This window comes from Hylobates moloch, unplaced genomic scaffold (assembly GCF_009828535.3).
Source record: "Hylobates moloch isolate HMO894 unplaced genomic scaffold, HMol_V3 SCAFFOLD_8, whole genome shotgun sequence".
Lineage (NCBI taxonomy): Eukaryota > Metazoa > Chordata > Mammalia > Primates > Hylobatidae > Hylobates > Hylobates moloch.
The window spans coordinates 77456912-77470706 of record NW_026652283.1 but is presented as its reverse complement, the minus strand read 5'-3'; the positions used below and the strand labels follow the sequence as shown (position 1 = coordinate 77470706).

At 55.6% G+C, this 13795-nt stretch overlaps 2 protein-coding genes across 7 annotated transcripts; one reads left to right on the top strand and one right to left on the bottom strand.

Moving 5' to 3' along the window:
* The first annotated feature begins 63 nt into the window (after positions 1-63).
* On the top strand, positions 64-7908 carry ACY1 (aminoacylase 1). Of its 5 annotated transcripts, none has more exons than XM_032161384.2 (15): positions 64-167; positions 2804-2915; positions 3932-3996; positions 4086-4190; positions 4577-4671; positions 4980-5056; positions 5140-5229; positions 5330-5386; positions 5714-5787; positions 5873-5922; positions 6035-6179; positions 6282-6350; positions 7249-7328; positions 7480-7540; positions 7625-7908. In XM_032161384.2, exons 2-15 carry the CDS (start codon positions 2822-2824, stop codon positions 7787-7789), a joined length of 1227 nt encoding a protein of 408 aa, XP_032017275.1. In that variant the 5' UTR covers positions 64-167; positions 2804-2821; the 3' UTR covers positions 7790-7908. The 5 variants fall into 5 exon arrangements, with proteins under 5 accessions (XP_032017275.1, XP_058298728.1, XP_032017273.1 ...); XM_032161382.2 differs by lacking the exon at positions 64-167 and adding an exon at positions 2153-2348; XM_058442745.1 differs by lacking the exons at positions 64-167; positions 5330-5386 and adding an exon at positions 2152-2348.
* Positions 7909-10933: 3025 nt separating this feature from the next.
* Positions 10934-13280, bottom strand: RPL29 (ribosomal protein L29). Of its 2 annotated transcripts, none has more exons than XM_032161381.2 (4): positions 13148-13280; positions 12732-12776; positions 12350-12414; positions 10934-11426 (listed from the first exon to the last, which is right to left on the bottom strand). In XM_032161381.2, the coding sequence occupies exons 2-4, from the start codon at positions 12766-12768 to the stop codon at positions 11055-11057; spliced, it is 474 nt and encodes a 157-aa protein (XP_032017272.1). In that variant the 5' UTR covers positions 12769-12776; positions 13148-13280; the 3' UTR covers positions 10934-11054. The 2 variants fall into 2 exon arrangements, with proteins under 2 accessions (XP_032017272.1, XP_058298593.1); XM_058442610.1 differs by lacking the exon at positions 13148-13280 and adding an exon at positions 13070-13089.
* Positions 13281-13795: the final 515 nt, after the last annotated feature.

Here is a 13795-nt window from a genome sequence, read left to right as displayed (position 1 = left end):
TTTCCTGGTGTGCTGTGGGAGAGACAGGAGTGGGAGGCAAGTCTGGGACTACTCTGGGCCTGGGAGCTGGAGGGGATGTCCAGCAGTCTGAGAAGGCTAAGAATGTGCCACTTCCTAAGTGCCTGGCCTCACCACTCTGTGCCTGAGTTTCCTCATCTGTAAAACGGGTATGATGGCAACACCTAGGTTGGAGGGTGGTTATAGGACTGAATGAGTCTGGATAACTGAGTACTTGGCCACATAAGGCTGGGGAATTGCTGATGGGAGGCAGAGTGTATTACTGCTGCTGCATGACCACTGGGATTGGTGGGAAATCCAGGGTCTGGACAGCCAAGCCAAGGGAGTCAGGAACCTAGAGGGTGTGGGGAACACAATTTAACAATCAGCCAGCATTGGCTGGGCCCAGTGGCTCACACCTGTAATCCCAGCACTTTGGGAGGCTGAGGCAGGCAGATCACAAGGTCAGGAGATCAAGACCATCCTGGCTAACACGGTGAAAACCCGTCTCTACTAAAAATACAAAAAATTAGCCGGGCATGGTGGCGGGTGGCTGTAGTCCCAGCTACTCGGTAGGCTGAGGCAGGAGAATGGTGTGAACCCGGGAGGCAGAGCTTGCAGTGAGCCAAGACCAAGATCACGCCACTGCACTCCAGCCTGGGTGACAGAGCGAGACTCCGTCTCAAAAAAAAAAAAAAAAAAAAAAAAAAAAAAGAGCCAGCATTGGCTGGGCACAGTGGCTCACATCTGTAATCCCAGCACCTTGGGAGTCCGAGGCGGGTGGATCACCTGAGGTCAGGAGTTCAAGACCACCCTGGCCAACATGACAAACCCTGTCTCTACTAAAAATACAAAAATTAGCCCAGCGTGGTGGCACGCACCTGTAATCCCAGCTACTCTGGAGGCTGAGGCAGGAGAATCGCTTGAATCTGGGAAGTGGAGGTTGCAGTGAACCAAGATTGCACCACTGCACTCCAGGCTGGGCAGCAGAGTGAGACTCCATCTCAAAAAAATAAATAGCTAAATAATTAGCCAGCATTGTTGTGAGTTAAAGTCTATTTACCCGCATGAATAAATAGGTAAATAATTAGCCAGCATTGTTATGAGTTAAAGTCTATTTGCCTGCATGACAGAGTGAGACTCTGTATCAAAAAAATAACTAAAGAATTAGCCAGCATTGTTATGAGTTAAAGTCCATTTGCCCCTATGTTATGTGTGAGCAGCCAAGACTTAAACCTCAGGAAAGGTGGGACAGAACCCCTCCCCGCAGCCTGCCTCCTTGGCCTAGAGATTGAAGTCTTTGTCCCTCACCCTTCCCCAAGCTGACTCAGCCCCTGGAGCAGAGGGCAGACCTGGCTGGGAGTACAAAGGGCAGCTGGGGCACAAGTGGGCAACTGCAGCTGTGGCCTGCAGGGGGCCAGTGGTACACCTATGCTTGTTTAGCCTCCCCCTCCGGTGGCTGCAGAAGAGCCAGTTTCCTCAGACTGTCATCCAGGGTCACAATTACATCCATTCACAGTGACATCATCACACCCACCCACCATCTCACACTGTCACAGACACAATCATACCCACTGATAGACTGCATACGCAGTGGCACGCTCAAACCGTCACACGTGCTCTTGTCCATGCATTTATTCCCATTCCTGGCACAGTGTCCGGGTTCTGTACGCCCGGGGCAGAACCTTGCAGGAAGTGGAGCTCACAGACTCCCGGAGCTCACAGTGTGGGCAGACAGACATTGGCCAATAACTTCAGTACAAGCGGAGCTGAGGCGTCAGGGAGGACCTCCCCGAGGGGCTGAGGCCTGCGGAGGGGAGCCGTTGGAGACCGGCCGAGGAGGGCAGGGGCGCAGGCCCAGGGCTTTACAGCTCTGCATCATGAGAGCCTCGGGGCGGCCCCCTTTCCTCCCGCCCTATCCGGGGACTGAAGAAGGAGGCGCCCTTAGGGGACGGGACCGTCCTGAGCTCCCGGCGCATACCCGGGGGCAGGAGTGGCAGGCTTGTCGCGTGGGGCGGGGCCAGCCCGGAGCTCGCAGCTCGCGGGGCGGTGCTGGCCGCGGCGGCCGCTGCCCGGGGGCGGGATCCGGATCTAAACCTCCAGTAATCCCGCTGAGGCCCGAACCAGAGGCGGGCGGGGACATCCGCGCCGACGCGGCCGCGGGCGCTGGGACGGCCCTCACTGGAGGTCTTCCGTCTCCGCCCCGACATCTGGCCCCGGCCACGTGGTGGGCGGACCGGGGCGGTCCTGAGCCTGCGACCTCGCAGGCCACCTCGCTGGACCAAAAGTCCAGGCCACAGTCAGGGAAGGGCACTGAGAGGCGAGCGTGAGCCCAGCGACAGGAGAGTGAGGTGGGGGCCCTGGGGAGGGATAGAGGGACTGGGGCTCCGTGGCTTGAAAGCCGGGCAACTGGGAGGCGTTGGGGGGTTTTTTGTTTTTTTGTTTTTTGTTTTTGTTTTTGCCTTTTTTTTTAGGAGGGCGGGGGGATTACAAGTCTGGGTTCAAACCTTGCTCGGCTACTCTCTGAGCTGTCCTGGAACCTCTCTGAGCCTCTCAGCTTTCTCCTCTGTAAAGTGGGCATTCTGAGCACAAACTTCATGGGGCTCTTGGGGATTAAATAAGGAAATGTGCAGGAAGCAGACAGCCCAGCGCCTGAAACAGAATGGGTGCTCCTTAATGGGGGCTCCGAAACACGGTATCCTACCCCTGTGGGAAGTCCGGGAGCCGCCGTGGGGACAGGCTGTGTGCAGGAGCGCACCGGGTCCAGGGGCTGGGAGGGGTAGTTAGCCATTCACTTTGCCCCCAGCTCACCACGCGCAGCGCCATGACCAGCAAGGGTCCCGAGGAGGAGCACCCATCGGTGACACTCTTCCGCCAGTACCTGCGCATCCGCACCGTCCAGCCGAAGCCTGACTATGGTGAGAAGATAGTGGTTCCAGAGCCTGTGACGGGGCCTAAGGGATGGGGACTGTGCTCTAAACCAGCCTCCAACCCCTGTCACCCAGCTGAGCCCCACTGTGCTGTCCCAATGGCTCCCCAACCCATTCCCCAAGTAAATAGACTGAGGCAGCCCCTCCAGGTTAGAGAGGAACCCTTTCCCCAGAGGCTCTGCTGCTGACCAAGGTTACTTCTGGCAGCTGGTTAAAGAAAAACTTCACCTCACTCCCCAGGGCAGGAGTGGTGGGGGAAGCCTGAGGCAGCCACAGGGAAAGGAGAGGCCCTCCAGAAGCCCACTGGGGCTGGACAAAGGCCACAGCCCTTAGGGAATCAAGCTTGGTGGCTAGGGCTTAGGAGGTGGCTCCTGCCTATTATCCCAGCACTTCAGGAAGTTGAGGCTGGCAGACTGCTTGGGCCCAGGAGTTCAAGACTAGCTTGGGCAACATGGCAAGACTCTGTCTCTACAGAAAAATACAAAAATTAGTCAGGAATGGTGGCACACCTGTAGTCCCAGCTACTCCAGAGGTTGAGGTGGGAGGATCGCTTGAGCCTGGGAGGTCGAGGCTGCAGTGAGCCGAGATCGCACCACTTCACTCCAGCCTTGGTGGCAGAGTGAGACCCTGTCTCAAAAAAACAAACAAACAAAAAACTTGGTGGCTGGGAATTGTGTACATGGGTCCAAATTCCTCCTCTGTGATTAATCAGCTGAGAGATGGTGGGTGAATCTCTTCATGTCTCTGTGCCATAGTTTCCCATATTTAAGGAAGATAATGCCTTCCTCCAACCCTGGACATCCCCCTGGCCTTCCAGAAAGGGTCACTGACTAGTCAAAAATATCTTCTTTCTTGGGGATGGAAATGCAGGCATCTCTGAGGGATATGGAGTGTGTTGGGGAGGCAGCAGCCCATTTCTGGGTATGCTCCCCTCTCCGGGCTGCCTGGGCTGGTGGGAAGCTGTGGGTAGGCAGAAGCAGCCCCAAGACCCTCTGTGCCTCCAGGAGCTGCTGTGGCTTTCTTTGAGGAGAGAGCCCGCCAGCTGGGCCTGGGCTGTCAGAAAGTGGAGGTGAGCCTGGGGCCCTAAACGGGGAAGGGAGGTGGGCCTGGGCACTTCCTCACCCTACTCAGACCACCTCCCCTCCTGACCATCTCCAGGTGGCACCTGGCTATGTGGTGACCGTGTTGACCTGGCCAGGCACCAACCCTACACTCTCCTCCATCTTGCTCAACTCCCACACGGATGTGGTGCCTGTCTTCAAGGTGCGTAAGGGGCCGGGGAGGTGGGCAGTGCAGTCCTTGGGGACAGACATGATGCAGACCCCAGGATTCAACCTCAGGGAGCGCATCGTCCTGGTCCCAGTCCTGGCACTAACTCTCAACATCCTTATGATATTACACCACTCAAGCAGCCTTCATCCAGCAACAAGTTCTGGGCCAGAGTAGGGTGGGGACTGGTGGGTGGGAAGCATGGGACAGCGATGGGGGATGGCAATCAGCTGCCTTCTTCAGCCCCCGTCTTTCCTCCCCCACCACTCCACCTGTCACTCCAACCCTATGGTGGGCTCCTAAGTCAGGGCCGCTGTTGACCAGAGTGGATTAATGGCTAAATTTGGGGTTTGGGCCCCTCTTCCCATCCCTGCCCCCAGGAACATTGGAGTCACGACCCTTTTGAGGCCTTCAAGGATTCCGAGGGCTACATCTATGCCAGGGGTGCCCAGGACATGAAGTGCGTCAGCATCCAGTGAGTGTCCTCCATTCCTACTCCTCCACAATGTCCCCACTGATCCAATGGATTGACCCAGGACCTGAGGGGGTGATTGGAGAAACTCAAGGCCAAGGAACACCTTGACCCCTTGGACAGGAATTACTGCCATGACCGTTGCATGGATAGGGAGATTCAGACCAGAGAGGGGCAGGGACTTTCTGGAGTCCCTATCAGGGTGTGGCAGGGTAGAGTCCAGGGCACAGGACTCCAGCCTGCTGGCCCTGCCTGCCGGGCCAGCCTGAGCATCTGGTGGCTCCCCCAGCACCTGGCTTATGCCCCCTCAGGTACCTGGAAGCTGTGAGGAGGCTGAAGGTGGAGGGTCACCGGTTCCCCAGAACCATCCACATGACCTTTGTGCCTGGTAGGAGTGGCTCAGATACCTTTGGGAAAGGGGAGGGTGGGGCGGGGCAGCCTCTTCATCTCATGTCCCTGCTGCTTTTACAGATGAGGAAGTTGGGGGTCACCAAGGCATGGAGCTGTTCGTGCAGCGGCCTGAGTTCCACGCCCTGAGGGCAGGCTTTGCCCTGGATGAGGGTGAGCAGGTTGGCAAGCCGATGAGCAGCCAGGCAGGGAGTAGGAGGCCGCCAGTGGGGACTGGGCTGCTCCACCCTCTGAACCCCCTTTCCCTCCTCAGGCATAGCCAATCCCACTGATGCCTTCACTGTCTTTTATAGTGAGCGGAGTCCCTGGTGTAAGTATGAGCTTGGAGGGAGGGCTCACTCTACAGGTGGGAGGCTAGGCCAGAAAGGCCACGGTCCTATGAAGGGTCTCACAGCAAAGTTGAGGCCTGAGAAGGCCTTGAACCCAGGGCCTCTGCCTCCCAGCTCTTTCCTACCTGAGCTTCTCTGAGGGCAAGCCCTGACTGGGCAGAAACCAGCTCTATGCTATGGGCCCTGAGGGGGGACAGGACCCTGCCAGAGGAGCCTGGAATGAGGGGGAGACCTGGGCCCACCCCAGGGCTGATTGTATCTGCAGCCCCTCATGCTGAAGACACTCCCTTCCCCCTACACCTCCCCAGGGGTGCGGGTCACCAGCACTGGGAGGCCAGGCCATGCCTCGCGCTTCATGGAGGACACAGCAGCAGAGAAGCTAGTACGTGGCACCCCGGGAGGGAGTCTGGGAGTTCAGGAGGCTCTATCCTGAGGCCACTGTCCCATTTAACCTCATATTCTCATAGCACAAGGTTGTGAGCTCCATCCTGGCATTCCGGGAAAAGGAATGGCAGAGGTGAGGCAGCCTGGGAAGCGGTGGGGTGGCTCTGGGAGGTGGTACCACAGAGGATAGAGTCTGAGCTACCTCTTTTATCTGTTGCTGCCGCTACCCTGCCCCCGCACCACAGGCTGCAGTCAAACCCCCACCTGAAAGAGGGGGCCGTGACCTCCGTGAACCTGACTAAGCTAGAGGGTGGCGTGGCCTATAACGTGGTACCTGCCACCATGAGCGCCAGCTTTGACTTCCGTGTGGCACCGGATGTGGACTTCAAGGTGCCACCTCCACCTGGGTTTGGAAGAGGGATCCTGGGTCCTCAATCTTGTCCTAGAGGCCTCTGGAAAGCCTGAGGGATCAGCTCGTCTCCCTTCTCTTAGGCTTTTGAGGAGCAGCTGCAGAGCTGGTGCCAGGCAGCTGGCGAGGGGGTCACCTTAGAGTTTGCTCAGGTATGGACTTGGGACATGTGATGGGAGAGTGTGGGAGCCAGGGGAGACCCAAGTGTGCAACAGTGGAGTGTGTGCTTGGTGTGTCTGCATATGTCTGGGCATTTCTTTATCTGTGAGAGACACATTTTATTCCAACAAGCATTCGTTGTAGAGGCCACTGTGGGTGCTGGGGAATGCTGTGGGGAGTAAAATTAGGCACAGTTCACGCACTTGTATGGTGAAATGGGGAGATATAAATCAAACATTTATGTGATATTACTTTTTTCTGAGAGAATCTCACTCCGTCACCCAGGCTGCAGTGCAGTGGCACAATCTCGGCTCATCTCCGCCTCCCGGGTTCAAGCAATTCTTGTGCCTCAGCCTCCAGAGTAGCTGGGATTACAGGCACCTGCCACCACGCCCAGCTAATTTTTGCATTTTTAGTAGAGACAGGGTTTCACCACGTTGGCGAGGCTTGTCTTGAACTCCTGGCCTCAAGTGATCCACCCGCCTTGGCCTCGAAAAGTGCTGGGATTACAGGCATGAGCCACTGCGCCCAGCCATACTTTTATATAACACATGTGGTACAGAAAAGGGTGACCCCTTGCACTCTGAAAACCTGTAACTGAGTATCCAACTAGTCTGAGAGGTCTGGGGGAGCCATCTTGAGGAAGGGGCACTTGGGCTAGGATCTGAAGGATGGACAGGAGGTAAGTAGATGGAGGGTGGGAAGGTCCCAGACCTAGGACATTTGAGGGGCTGAAAGAGGACCTGTGGCTGGACTGGCCACCCAGATGTCTGGGTAGGTGAAGGAGTAGGGGTGGGGAGGTGTTCTATGCTAGGCACAGCCCACTCTATGGGAAATAGGGCAAGATGCCCAGGCCCATGTCTTGATCCTGCCATTCTTCCCGTCCCTCAGAAGTGGATGCACCCCCAAGTGACACCTACTGATGACTCAAACCCCTGGTGGGCAGCTTTTAGCCGGGTCTGCAAGGACATGTGAGCATGCTGGCCAGCTCTCCTCACAGCCCAGCCCCCTACTCCTCTCCTTCCTGCTGCCCCCTCCCTTCTCCCTCCTTCTCCCACCTTCCTTTGCCCCTTCAATTCTTCCCTTTCTCCCTTCCCATTCATCAGGCTCTTTCTCCTACAGGAACCTCACTCTGGAGCCTGAGATCATGCCTGCTGCCACTGACAACCGCTATATCCGCGCGGTGAGCCACTTGCATATAGTGCCTGGGCAGTGGACTGGGCCTGAGTGCTGGCTTTTCCCTAACGGCTCTTCCTCGCCCCTGCAGGTGGGGGTCCCAGCTCTAGGCTTCTCACCCATGAACCGCACACCTGTGCTGCTGCACGACCACGATGAACGGCTGCACGAGGCTGTGTTCCTCCGTGGGGTGGACATATATACACGCCTGCTGCCTGCCCTTGCCAGTGTGCCTGCCCTGCCCAGTGACAGCTGAGCCCTGGAACTCCTCAACCTTTGCCCCTGGGGCTTCCATCCCAACCAGTGCCAAGGACCTCCTCTTCCCCTTTCCAAATAATAAAGTCTATGGACAGGGCTGTCTCTGAAGTACTAACAGCAAGGACACTCATGGAGCAAGAATTTTCCTTTCCCTGGGGACATGTTACTATCTCCATTTCACAGATGAGGAAACTGAGCCTGCCTGTGAGCACTTCCCCACTACCCCACACTGCTCTGTGCCCCTTGACACAGCACACCCATTCAGTGTCTGTGCCTAGCAAGAAAGGGCCACAGTTCCTATTTGAGTGGCCACCATACTTAGTTCTGACCTGTCAGGGATTCCATTCCCATCGAAGGGGGATACTAAGGACCTCAGGAACCACTCCCATCTTCCTGGGTGTACATCTGGGATCCTAAGACAGGACCAGAATAGCACCAGCTGGGCCCCTGCCAGATGGGGGGCAGGCAGAGGGCCAACAGTGACTGCTGTCTCCTGTCAAAACCTGTACAACCTTGTGTTGGCAGCAGGGGCCACAGAGGGGCAGGGTCCCTGGTAGACTAGGTCAGTTCATCCTAGGGGCCTCAGCACCCTGGATCTGTGTGTGCAGAGGCCCAGGAACTGGGCTTCCATCTCAGCCTTGCTAGGACCCCCAGGTAGTACCAAGAGTAAACTATGGCCCCAAAAGCAGAGCCTGATCTAGCCAGATCTGCTCTATCCTGTTCTGACTTCCCTGAGCATGGGGCAGGGGAGACAGGGCTGGGGTGGGGTAGTTGGATTTTTTAAGTTTCTAGTTGTAGCCAGAAGTCCAGAGCCTGGCTCTGGGCTGCAGGCTTAGTACTAATAAACAATCACTCCTGCTCACAGTTGACAAGGAGCCAGGACTTAGACTGGCTTTTTTTTTTTTTTTTGAGACGGAGTCTTTCTCTGTCACCCAGGCTGGAGAGCAGTGGCTCGATCTTGGCTCACTGCAAGCTCTGCTTCCTGGGTTCACGCCAGTCTCTTGCCTCAGTTTCCTGAGTATTTGGGACTACAGGCCCCCGCCACCACGCCCGGCTAATTTTTGTATTTTTAGTAGAGACAGGGTTTCACCATGTTGAACAAGATGATTTCGATCTCTTGACCTCAGGAAATCCGCCCGCTTCGGCCTCCCAAAGTGCTGGGATTACAGGCGTGAGCCACCGCACCCATTTTCATTGAACCCTTACAGCAGTCTTGTGATGGATGCCAGTTCCCACTAGCGATGCAGAAACAGGCTCCACTGGCCGGGCACAGTGGCTCATGCCTGTAATCCTAACACTTTGGGAGGCTGAGGCGGGCGGATTGCCTGAGCTCCGGAGTTCAAGACCAGCCTGGGCAACGTGGCAAAACCCCGTCTCTACTGAAAATACAAAAAGTAGCCAGGCATGGTGGCATGTGCCTGTGGTCGGGAGGCTGATTCTGGAGAATCACTTGAACCCAGGGGATAGAGGTTGAAGTGAGCCGAGATCAAGCCACTGCATATCCAGCCTGGGCGACAGAGCAAGACTCTCTCAAAAAAAGAAAAAAGAAACAGGTTCCACTAATATAGTTTGCCCTAGACGACAGAGCTTGGAGGTGAAGGAGTAGAAACTCAAGAACTGGGAATTTGTGCTTCCTGAGCACAAGGCAGTTTCCATGTACAAGCTGGAGGCTGAGGGCAGCAGCTGGCTGTGACCTTAAGCCCAGTTGAAGCCCTGACCTGGCCGCCCCCTCAGACTGGAACTTGGTAAAGGGATCACTCCTTTCTCATGGCAGGATGGCTGGGGAAAGGAGAACCTTCACACCCCGTGTCCAGGACAGCAGCACAGAGACCTCACTTTGGAAGTCATCAACCTGGTGGCCTGTCTGGGCCAAACCACCTTCAGAACACAGAACCTGCTCTTGCTCCCTTTCAACCCCACCTCCACCTGTCATGCCTTGGCAAGGGGCAGTTGGCCACCCAGAGACTGCCAGGATTACAGTCAAGAGCTGGCAGCCCCAGCCCTGGTTGGGCAACTGAAACCTCCTAGGGCCCCACATGGACTGCCTAGATCAAATGCTACCCCCAACCCTTCCTAGGTTCATTATCTTCAATATTTTCTCACCCATGAAACAAAGATAATCATAACATCTACTTCGGAAGTAGGGGATCACATGTCATGGGCTGCACCTGCTGCTGTAGCATAACAGCACCCCTTTGGGAGTTTCTGACGTGTCCAAAGTTGGACTGAGACTGGTTTTGAGGATTAAGTGCGGCCGGGAAGTGCCCACCTCGTGCCTTCTATAGGAAGCCTCCACAAAGGCTTACTACTACTTCAGTACTTGCTTCACTGACTGCTGAGGATAAAGACCTCCATGTGAAGCAGCTGACCCAGGGGCACAGCAGGGTCAGAACCAGTCACGGGAGTAAGGCAGTGCCGCCACCACCACCTGTCTTCCTGGGTCCCTAGGTTTGGGGGACTAACATAGCCCAGAGCAGTGGATGCTGACCAGGTGTACCTAAAGAGCCCAAATCTGGGACGCCTCAGGCCAGAGTGCAGAGCTGCTCAGCGGGGCCCCTTCCCCTCCCTCGGAGTATGCTTTAAGACCTCATGAGGATGTTTAAGATTTCTCCCTTTGGGCCAGGAGCACTGGCTCACACCTATAATCCCAGCACTTTGGGAGGCTGAGGCAGGCAGATCACAAGGAGATCGAGACCATCCTGGCTAACACAGTGAAACCCCATCTCTACTAAAAATACAAAAACAAAATTAGCCGAGAGTGGTGGTGGGCGCCTGGAGTCCCAGCTACTCGGGAGGCTGAGGCAGGAGAATGGTGTGAACCCGGGAGGCAGAGCTTGCAGCGAGCCGAGATGGCACCACTGCACTCCAGCCTGGGAGACAGAGCGCGATTCTGTCACAAAAAAAAAAAATAAATAAATAAATTTCTCCCTTTGCTCAGCAGGTTACACAGTCCAGCAAGCTATGTGCCCGAGCTTCCCAAATGCCCCTAATCGTTGCTCATTCATTAGGTCCTCCTCTTGCACTTCAGGGCCCCATCTCCTGACTCCCACCCACACCCCACCATCCAGACTCATGTCTTCTCCCACACCAACAGATGGAGCAACCAAACCCATCCCCAGGATCATAGACAGAGGCTAACAAATCCTGCCTCAGGTTTATTTGTACAAATAGCACAGGAGGACCCCAGCCCCATGCAGATGGTAGCCCAGGGGCGGGGGTGGGTGGTCGCACCAGTCCTTCTGTCCTCATGTTGGCAGAGATATCTACTCTGAAGCCTTTGTAGGGGCCTGGGCACCTTTGGGAGCCTGAGCTGGAACTGAAGCTGGAGCTGCAGCCTGGGCCTTGGTTTGATCCTTGGCTTTGGCCTTGGCCTTTGGCCGGCACAACCTGAGCCCCTTGGCAATACGGGCACGAGCACGCTTCCCAAGCTTGGGGTGGGCAATGTAGGCAAGTCGATCGAGCTTGCGGCTGACACCCTTTGGGATCTTGGGCTTAACCTCCTTGGGCTTTATGAGGGCCTTAATAGCCTCGGCACGTGCACTCATGGCCTTGGCATTGTTGGCCTGCATCTTCTTCAGGCCCTTCTTGTTGTGCTTCTTGGCAAAGCGCATGTTCCTCAGGAACTTGGGGTCCACCTGAAAAGCAGGAAAGGTACAGGTGGCAGCATGTGGGTCCCCAAGTCTCTCCCTGCTGCCCCTCTCCATAGGGGTACCCAGCATTCTAAAGACAGCATCAAGTCAACCTCAAATGTGGAAATACCCGACCTCTTGAAACTATTTCCAGAGAAAGTGTACCACCACCCCAGGGAGCCAATACTCCACCTGGGTAATGCTGTGCAGACCTCCTTCCAGAACAAAATTACAAGCTGCTTTGATGCCCTGTCTGCCAAGGTTGTGGGACTTCAACTTCCTACAGCAGGTGTTCAACCAAGTTTTTTCCTGACATCCCCTCAGGGACACCCCCTCCCCTCTTTAGAAGAAGGTGTCAATTAAATACCAAGTCTGGTCCAAAAGACTTATAGCCAAGGCGGAATATGGGGAAACTGAGGCTCAGAGTTTGAGGTTCACTCCACGGAACAGAGAGCAAAAGTAAAGAGGAGGAACAGACTGGGGACACGCTCAGCTCTCCCCTAGACCCTTCAGCCTTCTCAGCTAATCCTTAGAATCCCCTGACACAGGAAGAGAAGCTGACCCCAACTCCAGCACTGGGTCAGATGGAGGTGATAAGGCTGGTCAGGTGGCAATGTGCCCTGCACGCACTCAGACAAGGCCACTCCTTACCCTAAGTGCCGCTACCAAGCAAGGGAGATGGCCAAACTGCCCTCAGAAGGCAGGTTACGCCCGGACCAGAGGGTTACACTTCAGGCTGTGAAAGACCAAGGAAAGCTTTATTATGGGTCTGGTAGGGTAGAAAAAGGAACTGCAGGCTTTGGGTGGGCCAGTTAGGCTGTGCTCAGGCAGAAGCCAAAGCTAGAGAAAAACTACATGAAAGGCCTTGACTGTGCACCTGGAACCAAGAAAAGACGCTTCCGTGTGATCATGTGATTCAGTGCACTCACCCCCTTAAGAGACTCGTATCTTTGTGATCGGGGTTTCTTGATACCATTTCTGTGCCATTTTCGGGCTGTGGGAGAAAAAAAGGGAATTAAGCCAACAAAGCACTTTCTTCTAATAAGACCACCCAACATCACAGCTGGCAAGTCTGGGAGAACCAACGCTTCCTATAGCAGCTACACTTGAGATTCGGGAAACCCTTACTACTAAATGCAACACACTGTGTATCTCAAGTGGATCTCTAAACCTATAACCCTAAAGTTATTACTGGGTGAAATCAATCAGCCTCAGGCCCACAATGGAAACGTGCCCCTTCATCCCCGCCCCAGTTTGCCTGAACCAGTCCTTGCCAGGGTCTGGGATGTAGGCAGGGCCCAAAAAACTTACACTGGTTGTGTGTGGTGTGGTTCTTGGACTTGGCCATGTCTGCACCTGGAAGACAAAAGTGGAGATCAGGGTTAGGGGCTCCTCTGCCCCCCCATTCTGGTCAGAATGAGCCTGCAGACAGAGGATGTGCAGCCTCCACGAGTCTCGACTTACTCTGCACGACCCGACGCCAGTCCTGGCCTCCCAAACCCAGGTAATGATGCCCTGAAATCAACTCCTTACCCCCGGAAAGCTGCGTTCCCCAATAAAGTGGCTTTCCCTGCCATCCCCCTCCTAGGACCTAGAAGCACCATTCCCACCCCGCAGCTTTCGCTCCCCACAGACACACGGTCGCTCACCCGTCCTCTCCGCAGCCCGCGCCCCGCCGCCGCCCCTAAGTCGCGGATGGCATCGGATGCCGCGCAGCCAACACTCACCTTAAGCCGCGGCTCCCGAAGCGCCTAGAACCGGAAGAGAAAGGGGCTGCGGTGCAGCACGGGAAATAGGGTCAACAACGCCGGAAAGTACTACTGAAAAGGCTTCCCCCGGCTCCGGGAAGAAAAGTTCCGAAGCCCGGAAGAAAGCAAGCCAGACGTGTAGGCGGTGCTACGAGCTTGCCTCCGTCCCCTTCAGGCTGCCTCCTCCCCTATCTGTTTCTCCAGGACCTGGCTCTTAAGTCTTATTCAAGATCCTGAAAGAGAAAGGAGTCCTTGAGGGATGATGTTGGGCAAGGAGATCTCTGTTCTTTTTTTTTTTTTTTGAGACGGAGTTTCGCTCTTCCACCGAGGCTGAAGGGCAGTGGCACAACCTCGGCCCACTGCAAGCTCCGCCTTCCGGTTTCAAGCAATTCTCTTGCCTCAGCCTCTCGAGTAGCTGGGATTACAGGCGCCCACCACCACGCCCGGCTAATTTTTGTATTTTTAGTAGAGACGGGGTTTCACCGTGTTGGCCAGGCTGGTCTCGAACTCCTGACCTCGCGATCCGCTCGCCTCGGCCCCCCAAAGTGCTGGGATTACAGGCGTGAGCCACTGCGTCTGGCCGATCTGTGTTCTTAAAAGCACCCCTGTAATCCCAGCACTTTGGGA

Bases quoted from the DNA above. Each gene is read 5' to 3' on its own strand.
- ACY1 (XM_032161384.2), top strand. From the start codon at position 2,822: ATGACCAGCAAGGGTCCCGAGGAGGAGCACCCATCGGTGACACTCTTC. The intron at 5,057-5,139 runs GTAGGAGTGGCT...CTGCTTTTACAG, and splicing joins CCACATGACCTTTGTGCCTG to ATGAGGAAGTTGGGGGTCAC. The intron at 5,788-5,872 runs GTACGTGGCACC...ATATTCTCATAG, and splicing joins ACACAGCAGCAGAGAAGCTA to CACAAGGTTGTGAGCTCCAT.
- RPL29 (XM_032161381.2), bottom strand. From the start codon at position 12,768: ATGGCCAAGTCCAAGAACCACACCACACACAACCAGT. The intron at 12,415-12,731 runs GTAAGTTTTTTG...TTTCTCCCACAG, and splicing joins CCACACCACACACAACCAGT to CCCGAAAATGGCACAGAAAT. The intron at 11,427-12,349 runs GTGAGTGCACTG...CCTGCTTTTCAG, and splicing joins GATACGAGTCTCTTAAGGGG to GTGGACCCCAAGTTCCTGAG.